The sequence below is a fragment of the Micrasema longulum genome, unplaced genomic scaffold (genome assembly GCF_059751315.1).
Source record: "Micrasema longulum isolate JH-2025_06_02 unplaced genomic scaffold, ASM5975131v1 h1tg000383l, whole genome shotgun sequence".
NCBI lineage: Eukaryota > Metazoa > Arthropoda > Insecta > Trichoptera > Brachycentridae > Micrasema > Micrasema longulum.
The window spans coordinates 1412892-1433043 of NW_028277584.1; the positions used below are offsets into that span (position 1 = coordinate 1412892).

The 20152-nt window shown below is 33.2% G+C and overlaps 1 protein-coding gene across 2 annotated transcripts; it reads right to left on the reverse strand.

Moving 5' to 3' along the window:
* Positions 1-1541: 1541 nt before the first annotated feature.
* Fer2 (basic helix-loop-helix domain-containing Fer2) lies at positions 1542-15675 on the reverse strand. Of its 2 annotated transcripts, none has more exons than XM_088225763.1 (6): positions 15490-15675; positions 13526-13659; positions 12467-12581; positions 10759-10879; positions 8889-8979; positions 1542-4470 (listed from the first exon to the last, which is right to left on the reverse strand). In XM_088225763.1, the coding sequence occupies exons 1-6, from the start codon at positions 15540-15542 to the stop codon at positions 4349-4351; spliced, it is 636 nt and encodes a 211-aa protein (XP_088081889.1). In that variant the 5' UTR covers positions 15543-15675; the 3' UTR covers positions 1542-4348. The 2 variants fall into 2 exon arrangements, with proteins under 2 accessions (XP_088081889.1, XP_088081888.1); XM_088225762.1 differs by having other exon boundaries at positions 12452-12581.
* Positions 15676-20152: the final 4477 nt, after the last annotated feature.

The following is a 20152-nucleotide window of genomic DNA, read 5'->3' on the forward strand; positions in this document are numbered from 1 at the left end:
GAGACATTATTCGAAAGTTGTAATCCCATTAAAATCTTGTTGTAATTTACATTCATACCTTTTTCGGAAAATTTTTCCAGCAATTTAATATTTGAACTTTGTAAAGTCCGACGCACTCCGATTTTAATTTTGTTTGTGTTTTTATTTTGAATCATTCAGGGTTGCAAGATTTTTAAAAGGAACTTTCAATTTTTAATTTTAAATTGGAATTTTTCCGCCATTTTCGACTCGCCGAAATGCCGGGCCTAGAAAATCGGGTAAAGAACTCGAATCCATGATCATTGGTGATTTCCGCGGCGAAATCCGGCGAGGAGGGCGTCCGCCGTTGCCTCGCAAAATTTCAGCTGATTGGGGGCCGGAAGCGCGAATTTACAAATTCGGTCAGTTCAACACGGAGAGGGCGGCGGCTGGCGCCCCCGAAGCTCGATCGAGCTAATAAGAGTAATTATCGACAATTCGGCATAAAAAATGCACACATTTTTGACATTTAAGTTTTCATACATTTTTTTAGAACGGTCCGTTGAAAGGACACCTAACTCTGATACCGCCGCGTTTTCAAATTCCGCTTTCAAAGTATCCACCTGGAATTTGCACTATACTTTGGCTTCGCGAACTCTGTTTGAGGAAATTGAAACATTTTACTTTTTTCATTTACCTGATTTTACACGAACGAATTCCGCGATTTTTTAAATTTTTCTGCAGGTAAAAACCCATGAAATCTAGTCTCCTGGGCCAACGTGATAATAAAGGAAAGTTTTTTCCACCTTATAAGTTGGACATGAGCTAGACATTGTTGATCGACTAGAAACATTTTTACATGTATTTATATTTGTACATTTTTTTCTCTATGTTGTACTGTGTAACCAAAAATAAGAAAACTTTTGAAATGTCCATATTTTGGTGACCGACTGTGACACGGTGCAACTTTGGCAAAATAAATATTAAAGTTTTTCTCTACTCTGCGTTTTACTTACCATAGTCAATCGTCACCTCCGCCCGCTCTGCTCCGAACCTAAAGATCGTTGAGCGTCTTCACCCTGCAGTTCTAAATGATCCTCGTCAAAGAGCCTTGCCGAAGGTACCTCTTGTTTGCACGCACTGTGTAAGCAAGGCTCAGGACGGGGTTTATTCTACGGACCTAAGTAACGAGGTCCTGCGCCGCAGATTTACGAGCTGAAGCAGGGTGAGGGCGCTCGACTTTTCAAAAAGGGACGGTGCCGTCTGCGCAGCGCTCCCTGACCGCAGCCCGCTCTTAGCAACGCTAGTACACCCCCGCCCCCCCACCAAGGGCCGGGGAACGCTGCGCGAAGCGGGGCTGGGGCTAGGTGCACGGTCCTAGCGCTGCTAGTGACGCACCGTCTCGGGTCCAGATTTACAGCCCGGATCCAAGAACTGGCAGCATAGTCAGGATCGGCGAAATTTACGTTAGCCAAGTGGCCGTCCGTGCCCTTCTGGTGCGGGCGCGCGCGCGTGTCGGCAACAACTTGCTTTTATTTTATTTTTCAAATCTGACAATACATTCCACTTGTATGTTTGTGGGTACTTTTGTGTTTACTTTAATAGTTATAACTCTTTTTTTTCCATTTGTAATATATTTGCTATACACTGTACACAAAAATATAATAATCGCTAATAAAACATAAGTTATATATTGCGTTCATAACTAAGGATTTATTGAGTTTTTCTACTGACATTTCTTGGTGGAACTGCATTTTAATTATAATAATAAAAATACTTTGTAGTTTTATTCCACTTTTATTTATAATTATTTTATAAATTTGTTACCAGTGACCGGGTTTCGTCGTGACCGACATCGTCAGACTGGTGGGAGACTAAACAAATTTCTATTAAAAACTAGGATTAACGAACACTTCTAAAGTTGGAGAAATAACAAGGAAAACTCCACGTTTGCGAACCACCTTATTGAGTCAAATCATGTTTTTGATAAAAATACAAATGTTCAATTCCTTCACACATGCAGCAAAGGCCAAAAATTAGATAAACTTGAAATTTTAGAAATAAACCGCTTAAAACATTGCCCTGATAAAATAATATTAAACGATCAAGTAACACACGTGCATTCTCCATTATTGTATCCATTAAAATACAAACAATGAAACTAATCGATAAGAATTAACTGCCGGGAATTTTTACTTTCAGAGAATCACTTAATTACCCCCCCGGGCCCGGAGACATAGCTGTCGATGGAACTACCAACCAGCGGCCCCTGTTATAGTTTTAATTCAATTTAAATACATGTAATTCAAATACATTTTCATTATAAAACTTCATAAAATTATATATTTTACACCAGTTTTTATTACATACATTCAAACAAAACTTATATTCTTATAATTGTTATTACCATATACTTAAATGATTTTAATTTAAATTCTTTTATTTACATAATTATATAAAATCATGATTTACAACCCCTGCTTGCACTTGTATGTAACATAGAAATTTGTTTAGTCTCCCGCTAGTCTGACGATGTCGGTCACGACGAAACCCGTTCACTGGTAAAAAAATTACAAAATAATTATAAATAAAAGTGGAATAAAACTATAAAGTATTTTTATTATTATAACTAAGGATTTAGGTCACATTTATCCCTTCACTGCAATATATAAACATAACATTACAGTTTATATAAAATTTACAGTAAACAATTTTATTAAAGAGTTTTATTTTAATTACATTCGATTGACAAAAATTACAACTAGTTTTATTGCACAAAAGCTTATTTACAATTTTTTTATTATTTTTAATAAGCTATAACACCAGTATTTTTGTTGCATAGTTGCATTGATACGTAGGTACTATAATAATTTATAGTTATAATTGAACGTAGTTATGCAGAAAGCAATTCCACAATTTTGAAAATATGAGATTTTAGTGTTATCGGATGCAGTAAGGTCTATTCTATGTTCTGCTAAAAGCTGCTAGATTGCTTTCGTACAAAAAACTATTATAATCACCTTCTGAAAATAGTGTCGATCACAAAATCGGCATTTCTCAATTTGCAGAAAACACCCACAGCACTAGAATAATCTTGCGGTATTTTAAAAATCATAAAAACTGGTCAAATACGTAATTAAATTCTTGTTCGTTACATCAAAAAAAGGAATGTACTCATTGTTTATCATTTATCAAAAGTCAAAAACATTCCAACTGTTGTGTAGATTCAATTATTCACCCTTTTCACAAAAGTGCTATTATCTCAGTTTCACTTTTTTTTATGGCTGGCTGCTTTCTGTATAACTACGTTCAATTATAACGTTGTATTTCGTTTTATATAATATTATATAACTACATTAATCCACAGTAACATTACATGTTTAATTAAACAATATGATTTCTCGAATTTTTGTTTCTAAATTTGAAATCATAATATTATGTAGTTTAGTCAACGTACTGCAGCAATTGAATATAGGGACTCGAGTGAGATATGTGATTTATTATAAATAAACTAATATTATTTAACTTATATCCGCTTCAATACTCTCCACGCCTACTCGTATCTACAGACCGCTTCATAAGTGTCTTCTATTGTTCAAAACAATGCTGTAGCTGTGTAGCTCATCAGTTTTCAGCCTCTTCAACAACTCTACCGTTTTTGCTTTTATATATTTTTTCAACAGATTGACAATGCATTCCCTTCGGTGAACTTTTTACTTTTGGAAACAGGTAGAAGTCTACGTTCCGAGACCTCATGATGACGGAATGCGCTTATCCGCTAAAAACAGCTTCACAGATAGAGTATTGTAAGCTGACACGCTGTCTTGATGCAGAATCCATGACTTGTTCTTCCACAAATCCAGTCTTTCCTTTTTCATCTTTCTCTTAGATTGATTAGGACGTATTTCTGATCAACTGTTTGACCCTCAGGCACCCAGTCAGTTATGATAACACCCTTGATTCCACGCGCCATTTAAAAACTCGCGCTCGTGAGATAACGTTATCACCGAACACCTCTTTTAACATTTGTGAGCATTCCGTGGGTGATTATTTCAAACACAATTTCAGGAGGTTATTCGCTGCTCGATTTTTATGTCAACCATGATCGCGACACCACTACTACCAACAAATATCGAAAGAAAACTAAAGCAAAGAGACAAAATTTCGGGTTGTTGCTTCAGAAGTTCAAGGTCAATGACATTTCGATTACAACCTTACCCGATGCGGCTGCGTAGTGGAAGAAACGCAGTATTGTTATTTTATTGCCGTAGATGTACAAATTAATACACATTGATTATAAACCTGGACATGAAATACCTTTGAAGTGGAACACTTAATGCAGATTTGATTATGTACACAGATTATTTAATAAAATAGGTTAAATTTTATACTATGAATGATGTCCAAGTTGCATGGAATCAGCTGATAAAGCTAATGTGGTAAGAACACTTCTTCTATTCGGATTGACTCCTAAATTTTCCCAATTGATCCAGGACAACCTTGCCGTTAAATCTGCAAAAAAAACATTTCGATTAATACTTTCAACATGTTTAAATCTACATATCATATCGACCTTACCAGGAAACAAACCTGGGACGAAGCATGGTAGGCAAACGTACCAACCAGTACCTACACTACGAGGCAGACTTATCTCCACTCGGTTTCTTTTTTTAGAGTAGCTATCGAGATTAAAATACTCGTCCAGGATTTTGGTTTAATTTCACATAGGTACATAATTGTATTCTTCATTCATCACGGACACGGGACACAAGAGATTTGAGACGAATTGTGTTCGCGTGTGAAGTGGCGTGGACTCCGGATCCGGAGGTCCGAGGTTCGAATCTCACCCTACTACAACTTGTTTCGCATTTTCTAACACAGTTATTTAACGACTAAAAGAAAATGGCTGCGAAAATTTGAGTATATCATAATGAAGAAGTTTAGTGGTTTTTTTTTTGTTAATAGACTATTAAACTAAGCTATTTTTTTTTTTAATTTTTCATACTGTATTATCAGCGCTCCGATTTTTTAAAGTTTTGTATTTCTGAAATAACTTCGCGTGTAACGTCAGAGGTTCATTTCCGCTTATTCTCATTCAGTTCTTCCCATTGGTCCAGAAACGACCAGCAGACCGGAAATCTTTCATAGTTTTCAGATCATAGGTTGATTCATATGAACCAGTGACGTCATTTAAAGTAGTACGTTTTTATTAAAATATTTTTTATTATTTTTTCCGTACATTTTCAAGGAACTTTGTCGTACAATTTAATGCTTTAATTTTTACCCCGCGCAAGAAAACACTGTTTGTATCCAAGTTTCCCGTAGGACTGAAGTTCCTCATTTAGCAAATATAAAATAATAAAAAAGGTCGAGCAAAGTGCCGTTCTATCCTCTTTGCCCATACCTACGGTCCCTACGGGGAAACGGCATGATGGTTTGTTATTGCTGTATAATGGTGAATGATACACAATGTGTACAGTGATCAAAAGGGAACAAAATGTCGAACACTCTTCTAGTGGAACGGAAGGCCTGTTGACTACTGTCAACAGGCCAGCTTCTCCTGAAGAGTTTTAAGGGGGAGTGGCCTGAAAAATGCTTAAATGTGATATTTTGATGGGGTATTTTAAGTATTTGTTGTAGCCCTAGCCAAATTTAAAAAAATACTTTGTCGAAACTTAAATTTTCTTATTGGGCTCAATCGATCTCGATCTTTTGTTTTTTTATATTTTTTCATCCAAAAAAGAAACTTATTAAAGTCCAATACATGTCTTCAGACTTTTGGACGCATTAAAAATATTGTTGAGAATATATTTTTTTAAATATTTTTTATTTCACAACATATTCATTTTTATTAGCAACATAATGTATATATTTTATATATACAGCCACATATATATACAGGCACACATATAAACACACCCTTTCAGACTTAAGGGGGAGTGGCCTGAAAAATGCCAAAATGTGATATTTTGATGGGATATTTAAAGTACTTATTTAAAGTAGTTCTAGCCAAATTTTAAAAATACTTCGTCAAAAATTGAACTTTCTTCTAGGGCTCAATATCTTTTGTTTTTTTATTTTTATCTTGTAAGTTAGTGAAAAAAATTCTCAAAGATCATAAAATCACTTAAAACAGTCAACATTTAAATAGATGTTTAACGTATTTGTAAATATGGTACGGCCTTATTTTGTAATTTATCGTAATGCTTAAATCTTCTTCTAAGTCTCAATATCTTGTTTTTTATAATAAGTTTGGTTGGGTCATTATATCGTATTAACTGTCGCCATTTTAAAGGTGTAAAAATCCTATACAAATCTTCATACAAAAAAGTCAGATAAAAAATGTTGAATCATTCACGTTTCACTCGCCGAGGACGGTGGACGTCTCTAACACTGAGTCCTCTTGAGTTTCTTTCCACATGAGCAAATGCTGAGAAGTTTCTGATTGGCCCACATTAGAATATCCTTCCCGTTCCTAACATTTTAAGCTAAATTAAAAGATTAAATAAATGCAGAAAAATCTTTCTGTTGAAATTGAACCTTGTGTATCATATTAACAAGATAAAAAAAATAATGCACCTCCCATATAAAAAAATAGAAAAAAAATATTTAAAAAAGCTAATGACAGGTCATACGCCCTGTAAATGCCTAGACTTCCATATTTCTTCTCACCTCTTTATTGCAGTAATTCTCAACCTCCATAAGTCTATAAACATTTGAACCTAGGTACCTACTCAAAATATTGTTGATTGTCAATCTCTTATCAGGAGTATAAAACATAAGTTTTTTGAAGAACCTATTTCTGATCGAGGTTTGAATGCAAAGATATGGCGTTCTATACTCTCTGCCTACTCCTAAGGGAACACGGTGTGACGGTTTTTACGTTTGCTACATTTTGTTTATATTTCTGTATTGACCCTTTTTCTGTACCTATTAATCTGTCGGCCTTTGTTGTAGTGGTTAGCGCATTAGCTTACGATGCAAAAGAGGTCTCGGGTTCGATTTCCGACATGGTTGACATGAAATATTTAATTGAAATTATGTTTTTACACTAGAATATTTCATAGTCCCTGAACTGGCACCTAAAGCGTAAGACTGATCATCTTACCTTCCCGTAACAAAAACGATCAAGATACATTGATATTGCAATGCAGTGCCCTATGCACCATTGGGTGCGGAAAGGGAATGATGATGATAATGAACCATTTTCAACTCAACCTCTATAAAATAAAAAATACCGGGTGTTTTAATGGCTTTCTGCAAATAAAGAAACACCTATTTATTTAATTTTTTTTTAATTTTCCATAATATTTTTTTTTAATTGTAGAAAATTGGAATGTGAATTTTTGACACATTGTATTACAATGTCTCAAAGTATTCTCAATTGTTAAAGAAAAATAAAAGCAAAAAAAACAAATCCTTTTGCTTGTTTTAACTGAGCGAAAAATATGTAGGCACTAAAAATATCAGGTATAAATATTTTTGTCAATACAGGTAAACGTCGTTTTGCGCCGGTTCAATTTACGCTGATTTACAAGTACGCCGGTTGGTGCCGGCGTGGGATTCCCCGGTTCGACCGACACCAGACGACAGTAGGCGCCGTGATTCTAATAGCAGACACACTTTTACACGTTGTTTTATTCTACTGTGTACGCGAGCCGCCTATTGTGTGTGTGAAATTGTTTCCGAAAAAGTTTTCTTTTTGTTTTTAAGAAAAATAAAAAGGTATGATCATATTTTTTATTTTATTATTATTAAATTTAATAGAATATAAAAATATTTGTAGTTGTTGCCATGATTCTGCAAGAAAGGAAGCAACAATCAAAGCAAATGAAATTGGATGCTTTTTTCAAAAAAGTGTGAGAGTTTAATTTAGTACCGACGAACTGGTGAGTTAGTATTTATTATTAAAAAATCATTATTTTTATCAAAAGATTACTATTTATTTTGTAAACAAATTTAAATTGTATTTATTTAATACACTTTTAAATTATTTTTAATATATAGGATACTAGCGGACCCGACTGACGTTGTCCTGCCCGAACGTCTGCTTTCCTACTATCAGCTTGGAAAATGACTTTTAATGGTTAAGTAGGTACCGAGGTACTTGTTAATTATTGAATTCCAAAACTAAAAATTATTTATATTTCAATATTGAATTTAAGTAGGTACTTGTTTATGGTTGAATTCGAAAATATAAATAATTAATTTTCAAATATATAATACTTTTTGAAAACGTCAGACTCGGCTCTTCTCACTAACAGTGGTGTACTTTATTCATGAATGCTATTTTCAAAAATGGGTTGAATGCCAGTTAATATTATTTTAGTTTTACCAAAAATACAGTAAAAATAAATAAATGGGAAGAAATTATATGGAATGTAAGGAAAGAATCTGATTGGAATCCATAAAAAGCGAATGTTGTTTGTCAACATTCAAAAACAAACTTTTTTTAAACTCAAAAAAACAACATTCTTCCATTTTTTTATACACATTCTCGTCGAATGCAACCCTGGTAGGTCGATGGAAAAATTATTTATGCTCCTATTTTTTTTACTGATTCGATTAAAAAAAAAATATCTACGAACACGCGCAGCGCAAAGATCTACATTTCGCTGAAAACCGCACGTTAATCGGTTATGCCGTTTAGGAGGAGTCCAGTGACAACACACGTACAGAAGAATTGTATATATAAAGATGTATTGAATAAACATATTAGATTGTTCTTAGAATTTTGACACGGAACCTAACCATATATCTTCCATTATCTCAAAAAATAGTAAGCACTGAAATGGTTCGTAACAAAACTATAACATGATGCCATAAAGGGTTAATAATGATTAGATATAATGTAAAATGCTCTGTTATTGAAAAGAGATAAATATTTTTCATACAATTGGTTTTTAAAGCGGGAAGAAAAATATATTTACCACTAGTATTCCAATGTGCCCGTTCCGGTTTGATTTCGCCTCGCAAACATTTCTCAACATACGTCAGTGGATCATAATCGGCTTCTAAAACCTGTAAAAAAATAATTGGCTATATTTTATGTTAGGTAGTATGTAATTTGTAAATTCTAAAATTTTCACGGGCGTTCATGTGTAAATGGAGTTTTGTGAGTCGCCGCGTCCGCAAAAAGTGTGGTCGACACACGACACAATACATATGAAACAAGGGGTAAAAAAAGATAAGATTACCAATGAGGAAAAAAACAGAATCTCAAAACTCATTGTACAAGGGATTGAAGCTGTACAATGAGTTACCTGAAGAAATAAAAGAAATAGAAAAAAATGAAATATTTAAAATTAATTTGAAAAAATATATAATTGAGAAATTTTAATAAAAAAATTGTAATATTATTAAAAGTTTATATTAGTTCTTAAAATGTTATGAACTAACTTAATAAACCAGAAATAAATAAGTAAATAAACAATAACTTAAAAAAACACAGGTAGTACAATGCGTTCGGATGTTTAATAAGCCTAGGTTAATATGTAAATGCCTGTCTGTGAACCAAGTAAGCATACAATTTTTGCTTGCACGCACATATGAATGATTTATATTTGAACTTTTTGCTACGCACACATAAGCAAGTTTTATTAATGATTGAAATGGACTTTAAGTGCATGCAAAATAAATCGTACATTGTACTTATTTTGAATATATTTAGTTCTTTATTTTTCGAAGTTAATCAAATCATCCCCTCCGAGGTAGGGAGCATGGTTGCGCGTGTATTATGTCAGTATGCAGTATCAATTATTGTCACAATTTCAACATCCAATCTACCTACAACCTTGTTTACCCTACCTCAGTATTCCTTCATAACCCGCCACAACTAGAACACTAGTGTTCATTCGCTACTACATTTATGATTTGCCGCACCGCTTTTTATTTATTGTCCATCCAATCGCGCCGGTGTGGTGCCAGAAGCTCGCTGCAGAAGGCTTTCCTTAGTGTCAAGTGTCGGATCCAATCACATGCTGCAGGACGAGAGAGATCGGATCAGGTTAGCGGCTTCCCTTCCTAGCTCATCTTTCTTGCAAAAGGTTGTGATTGACGATTGACACCGCATACTGCATCGCTACTAGGATACTAATTTATTTTCATTGAATTTCATTACAGTCCACTCCGTTCAATATTATCAAAGATGCCTTAGGACTTCGCCCCCTCGCGCCCTGCATCTGCAGGGAAAACTAGTTTTCCCCACCAACGTGTAAGAAAATATATTTTATTAATTTCCCGTAGTGAAAAATATTCCATGTCTTTTTTATGTGACTATTTCTTTTTTATGTGACTATTTCTTTTTTATGTGACTATTTCTTTTTTATGTGACTATTTCTTTTTTAAGTGAATATTAATTGTTTTTAGAACAATCCGGGAGCTCGTGTTTTTTAAATATTATTTTTTGTTGACAGACTATTAAACTAAGCCAATTAAAAATATTTAAATAATGTATTGTATTATCAGCGCTATGATTTTTTAAAGTTTTGTACTCCGCGCATGACGTTTTAAGTTCTCTTCCGCTTCTTCTCGGTCAGTTCTACCGATTGGTCCATTGACTTACCGTAAACCGCAAATCTTTCACGATTCTCTAATCATTGGTTGACTCATATGAACTAGTGACGTATTCAAAGTAGTTCGTTTTTATTTAAATATTTTTGATTACTTTTTTCATACATGTTCAAGAAACTTTGCCGTACAATTTAATGCTCTAGTTTTTACCGCGCGTAAGAAAACATTTTTTATCCAATTTTACGTGGGGTTGAACTTACTCATTAAATATTTTGTTTTAAAACTTACTTCTCTCAATAACGCGATGTATGCTATAGCCAATCGCAACGTGTCAATCTTGCTCAGCCTTTTCTCATATGGAAAGGTCGGAACGTGAATCCGCAGTTCGTCGAAGGCCGAGTTGATACTGCTAAAAACACAAAAATAATTGTTACTTGCATGTGTGTCCATTAAAAGTATAAACAAAAAAACGATTCGCCATAATACCCTAACAAAAATATGCTAAACATATGTTACTAACTATATCTAATAAGATGTACATATTACTAAATCAATGAATGTTTGGAAGACGCAACGGAATGAATGTAAATGTATTTAATGTAAATATTGTAAACACTATACATCATAATTAATACAATATTTTACGAATTATATTTTCTTAACTTTATGTATCACAATGTATTTTATGATTTATTTATGTTTCAAACATTTTAACTAATTTTAGTAGTTAGTATATAGCCACTAACCGACTTTTTATGTCTAGCGGTTTCGAGACGTACCCGTCTCTTCGTCAGGACAACCACTACACCAACATGCAAATACTAAAATACACTTTACCATCACCGTAGTATGTATATTTAGCATTTACGAAAAAATTCACAAATTACACCCAGAGGTAAAGGTGATGCAAAAACCACCTCGTCCAAACATGCACTAAAAATTAGATTAGTAATATTCCACCACCCCCACCCATTCCCCGACATACCGCTTAATATTATTATCCTAATTTTTAGTGCATGTTCAGTGCGTGTTTGCATCCCTTTTAACTCTGCATGTAATTTTTTTTTTCGTAAATGCTATTGTTGTATACTACTGTGGAAATGAAAGTGTATTTTAGTATTTCCATGTTGGTGTAATAATTGTCCTGACGAAGAGCGGGTACTTCTCGAAACTTGTAAACATAAAAAGTCGGTAAAGCTAGGGTTTCCTAGGACAGCGGTGCCCGTATCTTAACGGCCGTAGTGAACGGTGATGCGGTGGACAGCCGTCGTAGTGGTGACTAGAGAGTGGTTTTATTTTTTAACGGTGTTATGAACATCGTTTTCCTAGGAAACCACTCTCTAGTCACCGTTACGACGGCTGTCCACCTCATCTTCTTTCACTACGGCTGTTAAGATACGGGCGCCGCTCTGCTAGGAAACCCTAGCTTAAGTGGTTATATACTAATATTCACTAACATTAGTTATATTATGATTGATAAATATTTATTTATAAATAAAAATCTTATCTTAAAGTCGGTTTTAAACCTTAATTAACTATTTTTTTTAAAGAGATGAAAACTATGCGGAACTGTTGAGTCAATAAACTTGCAGAAATTCGGAGTCAATAAACTTAGTAAAGATGTTTTAAAATTTACATGTGCAAGTCAATTACATAAACTAACAATAAATATATTTATATACCTAGCTATAATAAAAATAGATTAAAATTATAAATAGGTAAAATCGTATTATGTAAACCAAGTTAAATTTAAAATATGAAACGTTTAAGCTGAATGTTTGGGGAAATAGCTTCTTAAAAACATAATCTTTCTCAGAAACCAATAAACGTGGTAAAGAAGGAAGACTACGCTTTTGAACACAAGTAATTATTACCGTTTTTTTTAAATACATTATTACTTAAAAAATAAAAATTAACAGATTTTAACAAAAAGTGTTAAATAAAATAACGGGTCAAGAAGTAATCTAAAGTATTGATATACCCATTAGGGGCGGACCTCAGCATCCGTTTCCTCTCGCGGATGTTAGCGGCCGCCCTCTGCACCCTGTACGGGGCGCCCCCGTAGTAGTCCGGCCCTGCTCCGCCGCCCACACCCTCGCTGTTAAGGGAATCTAAAAAAAAAATTATCATTTTCCATATCAAATTTTGTTTGGTTTGTTATTAAGCTATAAAATACATGTAATATTAATATCATACCTGCCTAAAGCCAGCATTCAAAATAGTTTAACTTTTGGGGAAAAAATATACTCTATAAAACAGCGGTTTCCAACCTTTATACTACTACGCCTCCTTGAAAAAAATAATTTCCGCTCCTCCCTATCTTTTAATTTTATATATATAACTTCATTACATCAAAAAAACTGTAAATTACAATCAACAGAATAAAAATAACAAGGTTATGCTATAACATATACGTTCATGTATATTTATTTTGGAGGATGGTACATAATCTAAAAGTTGAATGCGAGGGTTGTTGTCGTTTATTGGTACAATGTGGAGAGGGCCACTCCTATCTCCTTTTCGACTACTAACCTGGCTCGATATTTGGTTTTCATTGCAGCCCGTGCCGAATAGCCCATTTCGCATAAATAAGACGTTACAAACGGTAGAAGTACCTGCATTTCTTTGCAATACAAATATTCATACTCTCCGCTAAGATTCATTCAAAATTGAATTAAGGTTTCATTTTGAAATTTTTGTTTATCGCATGCTAATTCTATAGCTTTTTTTTTTAATTTGGCGCCTCCCCTGCCAATAGTCTGCGCCTCCCCTTGGAGGCGAGCCTCCCAGGTTGGATACCGGTGGTCTAAAGTAAAACACAGTATATTCCTGTGTGAAAAACTTTACACTCTAAGGTATAAAAAAGTTTATTCTAGATGAAAAACTTTATTTTGCTGGGTAAAAAACATTACATTCCAAAGTGAAGAACATTATATTGCTAGATGAAAAAAATTAGACTAATAATGCTGAGTGAAATACTTAATGATCTGGTAAAGCATTTCATTATAACGTAATCAGAATTTAAATGACCGTAGAATTGTTGTAATGACCGAACCTGGGTGTGCGTGCAGGGGGCGACAGAGGGGCGGGAGCGGGCGGGCGTAGGCGCAGGAGGGCAGAGCACCCAGCTCTTCGGCCGACAGGTCGCCCCCGCCGCCTCCTCCGCCGCCACGAGAGTACCCTCCGGACCTGTGGTAGGACACATAACCTTTATACACCCTATCCACATTGAAGTTCCTGTTTTTAGATCAAAATTAACATGTCAAATACCTAATACACAAAATTAACAATCAGAGTAACTAAAATATCTGATACCCACACAAAACATGAAATATTGGGCAGAATTAGTTGCGGGACACAAAATAAGGATATCTACCTACCAAATTATCAATTATCATTATTATCCAAATACGCATAGGTTATTATGTAACGTCGATATTATTGCATAATAAATCACTAAAAAGTGTACATAATTATATCAAAGTCATATTTTTATTTTATTTATTATTGCTTACATTTAAAAATATTTTGTCAACAGTTCTATAAAGATAATATTAAGGTGGTTTTGCATTGAGGATTTTTCTATGTATACACAAAAAAATGATACAACAAGGTAGATAGATAGGTAGATAAGATCAGAAATAGATCTTTCCATTTAGCTTATTTAAATTATTTTTTATTTTTTTTAAAGGCCTTTAAATCAACTTTTGGTGACATTTATGATGTTAGAGATGCATGTATTAATCATCCTATTTGAATAATAACACAATCATGAATGTTTTTGAGTGTCTTAACTACATAAACAAATAATACACAAGTAAAGATTTTTAAAAAATCATAAAATTAATATGCAAAAAAATTCAAAGTACTTATTTCGGGTCTTATTTTATTTTCAACTGAAAAACTACAGAAAGCAAGATAGAAATAATTATATAATCTTTATTAACGTAATGAGGAAATTCAGTGTTTTTATACGTATTTTATTTGTCAGTAGACTATTAAACTAAGTCAATTTTTTTTTCAATTTTTACATATCATATTATCAGCGCTACGATTTTTTTAAAGTTTTAAATTTCTGAAATAACTCCGCGTGTGACGTCAGAGGTTCTCTTCCACTTATTCTCGATCAGTTCTGCCCACTGGTCCATTCGCGGCGAGCAAGACGGAAATCTTCCATAACTCTCTCTTCATTGGTTTATTGATATGAACCAGTGATGTCGTTCAAAGTAGTTCGTTTTTATCAAAATGTTTTTTTTTTGTACATTTCAGGAAAGGTTGCCGTACAATTTTATGCTCCAATTTTTACCGCGCGCAAGAAAACATTTATTGCATCCAATTTCCCGTAGGGCTGAAGTTCCTCATAAATGAAATATTTAGGATTTGAAGAAGATGAAAAATATATGTATTCAATAATATTTTGACATTTAAAGCAAGATGTTAGAACACCTACATTTATTTTTCTCATCGGACAAATTAAGTTAACGCGGTCTGACTTTTCTTCATATGAACATATTCCCGTATTTTCTCTCTGGATTATGGCATTAGAGAAGTGTTTTTTTTACACACTATAGATATTTATCATTAGCTTGTCTCTATCTTTTTGCTTTTTTGATAAATTGTTTCTTATGAGCTGGGACCATCCAAAAAAGGACAAAGATACTGCGATTATGTCGATTTTAGTTAGGCATAATAAGTCCCGCGTGCAGTTGTCTTTTTCGTACAATATGGGGAGGCGTCTGCGAGAGAGTGACAGAAAAACTATGCTCAAAAACCTATTCTTAAAATTTCTCTTGCACCGCATTTCCTCTTAATGTGTTACGAAATCAAATGATATCACTTGTTCATTGTGGTTAATGTTTTTTTTTAACAATACAAATAATATTTTTACTAATCTACTCCTAGATACAATAATTTTTATTTACGTTGGTAGTTTTATGTATTAATTTTATAAAACATAAAATTGTCAACTAAATAAAGACATAAATAAATTATATTTTTTAAATATTATCAAAATCGTACCCCAGGGGTGGTGAAGAGGAGGAGTCGGGTAATGGCCCCCGACTATTGGACATTTTAAGCTGAATTTTGAAGTTTTTTTTAACTAAACTGTTTTTTTCTTAGCACTTAAACACTTGTGTAATTAAATTAATTTACTTAAAGTACTCGAAGTTAAAATTATAAAGTAATCAGACACTTATCACTCGTTAGTTCAGAACTGAATGATTGGTCCCCAGGGAGTCTGCCGGTCTTTATACTTGGGGGTGGCAGGAGGATTTGGATTTTCCCGAAGGGGTGGAACAGTGGATCCATAAATACGGGGGTGGAGTTTCATAGCATTGCTCGGCATAAATGTAATAAGTCCCAAATATTTATGTTTTATTTTAATAATAATTAAAATACAAAAAATAACAATACATAAAAACCTACTAAATTTCATTCATGCAATTAGTCAATTCGTGCTTATAATTATCATCTTATTAAATATACTTATATTTCTTAAATATGAAAGTTCTTTAGTGACAATACTTAGCGAAAAATCAACAAAGGAAGAATTTAACAAATATGGAATAACGAGTGACCGGTTTCATCGCTTTAGCAACATCTTGGAAACAGGTTCTTCTCGGGAAATCTTTATTATGAAATTCAATGTATTTATACAAACGATGAACCGGGTCATTGGTTATTCCAAATGTATGGATTTAAGTATCACTCGTCTTTTACTTCAATAATAAAATATATCTCTTTTTTCTTTAACAATAAAAAATATACGTGCAGTGCGTCAGAATATTTAATAACCCCATGTTAATGTTTTAGTGCCTGTCGGTTAACCAAGCAAACAGATACAAATTATTGTTGAAAATAGTTTATTTATTAATTAAGCATGACTAATTATTAATAAAGTAAAAATAATATTTTAAAAACTTTTATAATTAAAGAAAGAAAAACACTGTCGAAATGCGATATTACCCCACAAGTGGGTTATTATGGCATAACTAAAAATTAAGGCCTACACTTCTCACAAAAGTTTATTGCACATACACAACCAACTTTTTTTGTCCTAAAAAGCACTTGCGACCAAGAGGAATCTTCTCCAAATAAATATAATTTTTAATGCGCCGCATTAAAGTGCGTCCAGGGCTGGTATTTTGAACGGAATTGCGCGCGAAGAGATCGCTCTGTTAGCATGTATTTAGTAGGTACGTAAATACGCTTTAAAACTTGTTTTCTACGCGCTCTTTTGCGTTCAGAATGCCACTTCAGGTACCTACGTTGAAACGTCAAGAGATTTCGCGAATAGAGCCTTTTTCTGCATAATCCCTTCTACGGTGTTCTGCCGTGCTTCTACCGTCCACCGTGCTCGAAAATGTTTCGTTTTGTACTGTCAAAGCATTCTAAAATAGATATTTTTAAATATTTTTTATTTAACTTTTAATCCATAATATTATTTGTACATTGGCGGGCTTATTGCCAAATGGCAATTTCTTCCAACCAACCAACCAATAAAATAAAAGTTTTATTTTTATAATTCAAGTTACAGAACATTTTCAATAGAAAAAAAAAAGATTAAAAAGTTAAAAATATATAAACATAGAAATAAACGTATTTCTTTATAAATTACCTTAAGTCAAAACTATTACTCAATGGGAAAAGGGAAAAAAGAGGAAAGAGGAAAAAGGAAAGGAGGAGAGATTAAGGAAGAGAAAGGAAATGTTTCTTCAGACGAGATTTAAGCAGAGATAATGTAGTAACATCTTTGATGGTGGATGGGAGATGATTCCACAGTCGAGCCGCATGGACACTATATGAGCTAGAGAAGAAAGAGGAATTGTGGATGGTATTAAAAGAGTGCCTTGAGAATCAGAACGAAGAGGTAAACCATGAACTGAGAAGCGTTTAAATTTTTCACGCAGGTATATAGGAGCGTTAGGACTATGAAGTACATTGAACAGAAATGAGAGGGAGTGATAGTCTCTCCGCTGTCTAATTTTGAGCCATTTCAGTTGCCTACGATAATCAAGCACGTTAGCATAAAACCCCAACTAACTACCTCAAATAGCCACCGCGTGACATTCTAAATATCAAAACAAAACGCATGCAAAATGACATCACAAACAAACACACAGTTGCGTATCATGGACGTCATTTTCCAAATTTATTCTGGAAAATTCATCTACAACGGCTATTTTTGATACAGTAACTATCACAAATATAGTTTCAAGAAACTGAATATGTTTTCAGGTTTACCTTGGGTTTCCGGCTGTAATTCAATAACGGATTCGCTGCGATCGCTATGCGGTCCGTTTTCCATAAGTATCTACTGTTAATGGTGAATAAATGGGCGCTTTTGCAACGCCATCAATGCTAAACTAAGGAGTTTTCGCGCTATTTGTGGTCGTGCGGTATGTTTTCAAACGTGGCGTATTTCTCCAATTTACTATATTATTATATACAATAATAAAGCTGTACGAAGCAATGTCGCCATAGGGACTTTGCAATTTTTTGTATTTTTAAACAAGCAAAAAGTTACGATGAAATAAATAACAGAATTAATATTTTTTTCTGCAATGTCGGGTAAATTTTCTACAAAGGTTTAACATATGCATATTTCCGGCAACGAGACTATACGCGCCCTGTGGGACAAACGGCACGTGAAAGTACATTCATCCACATACCCAAAACCGTTTTAAAGGCCGTGGGTCTTTCTGTCGGTTTCACTCATACAAAAAAGCATTTTTTTTGTAAATAAGCAACTTACTCTTTTAAAATGTTCAATTTCAGTTTCACGCTTTGAAGTCCAGAAATAATAAAATATTGCAGTTTAAAAAACTTTAAAAATAAATAAATATGAATAAGATGCTTGGTTTTTTAATGCGAATGTCTAATGACTTCAAAAATGTTAAAACATTAACGCTGCTTTATAACACATACGTGAGAAGTCAGATAACGTATGCTTCTATTTTATGGAATTCCCAATACAAGGTTCGAGTATATATGTATTAATAAACTAAAAAGGATGAAGAAGAAATTATAAATTTAATAAAATAGAAATACAGAAGAGTACAGATAATAATTCCTATTTAAACTTGTGAACTATGTCATAGATTGTCTTTTAGGTACTAACAAGTTCTTTAGAATATCTTTGAATACAGGACAAGACTCCAAACTACATTCAATTTGCCGATACCCAGGACAAATTCAAGAAATATATTTTTTTTATAGAGCATGTCATTGTTACAATATCGTTCTCTCCGGTCACGCAGACATTTTTAATCTATACTAAACATAAAAGATTACTTATAGGCTTTAATAATACGCCTATATAATTATACGAGTATGTCATTAAAATGGTATATTCATGTTTTGTACCTTCTTTATATATAATATTATTACATAAGTTGTTTTTTTTACTTTCTTATTTAAAAATATATATTTTTGAATGTACTTCTTTTTCATGTATATATTTTATTTTTATTTGTTATTATTATTATTCCTATCTTTTTAAACTTTTTGTTTATTATTTATTATGTTTACATATTCTTTTTTCAGTTTCTGAATTACTAACATTTCTTATCGTATAAATTAATAGTTTTCTATAACTGGGTAATTTTAATGTGTACACTTGATTAATTACTTAGATAGAAAATGGAAAATGATTTTTGACTTTTTTAACAATTTAAGTTCCAGTGTACCCTTATCTCCTATATGAATTATATGTTAAAACTGTTGTTTTTTTTACCAAATAAATAAATATTTCACGCTCACCGTCCCAGGAATCGAACCCAGGACCTCAAGAATGATAGGCGAATGCACCAACCATTACACAACGAGAAAGGACTCATCTCCACTCGATTTTATCATACAGGATTTTTACCTGAGAACAGCTATCGAGTCGAAAACACTCGTTCGGGGATTTGGTTCTAATACACACCCAGAATTAAATTCTTCATCCGCCAAAACACAGAGACAAAATATACATGTAAGAGAAAAATATACGTACATATTGTAAATTTGAATAAACTAAAAAACCTATTTAGCGTGAATTAACGACATCGTATGGCGCTTAAAGCCTTTTGTCCAACGTTACATCCTTTAGGTTTAGCCAATAGGGGCTCGGCTTTTTAGAGAAGTGTTCGGATTGGTTGATTACGCCACAGAGGGGGGTTCTGCTTTTGACAGTTTGGAGAAGTGAAAATATGGCATAAAGAGGAAAATAGACCCATCACTTGCAGGCATACCCTGAGTATGTAAAAGTATAAACGTAATACCTACCATAAATTTCTCCATCCCATCTATTTATAAATTCAATTCAATTATAGCTTGTAGAAAACAGAAATTATTCATGATATAAAAGTTGCATATTTATTGCCTATATTATTATTTTTATATTTGAAGCACGATGTAATATTTTGGTAAAATTTGAATGCAGAAAAACAAGTAATGGAATAAATACTATTTACCTATGGTTTAATAAAAATAGTTTTAAAGAGGATACGAAAAAGAAAACTTGACTGTTTTCAGACGACTCCTAGCAGGTTAAATAATATACATTTTTTTGTTCTATTTAGTCTTAAAATAGTACAAACATAATAATTGAATGTTCTAATATTAAATCATATCTAATTATTATTTAAACATTTACAAATTATTAACATTTCTAAACAATATACGTACCTATGTACAC

What these genes read in the sequence shown, in the direction of transcription:
- Fer2 (XM_088225762.1), bottom strand. Translation starts at nt 15,542, where the DNA reads ATGTCCAATAGTCGGGGGCCATTACCCGACTCCTCCTCTTCACCACCC. An exon ending in CTGAGGTCCGCCCCTAATGG is followed by an intron (nt 10,880 to 12,451) that starts GTATATCAATAC and finishes TTGTGTTTTTAG; the next exon opens with CAGTATCAACTCGGCCTTCG. An exon ending in ACATCGCGTTATTGAGAGAA is followed by an intron (nt 8,980 to 10,758) that starts GTAAGTTTTAAA and finishes ATTTTTTTACAG; the next exon opens with GTTTTAGAAGCCGATTATGA.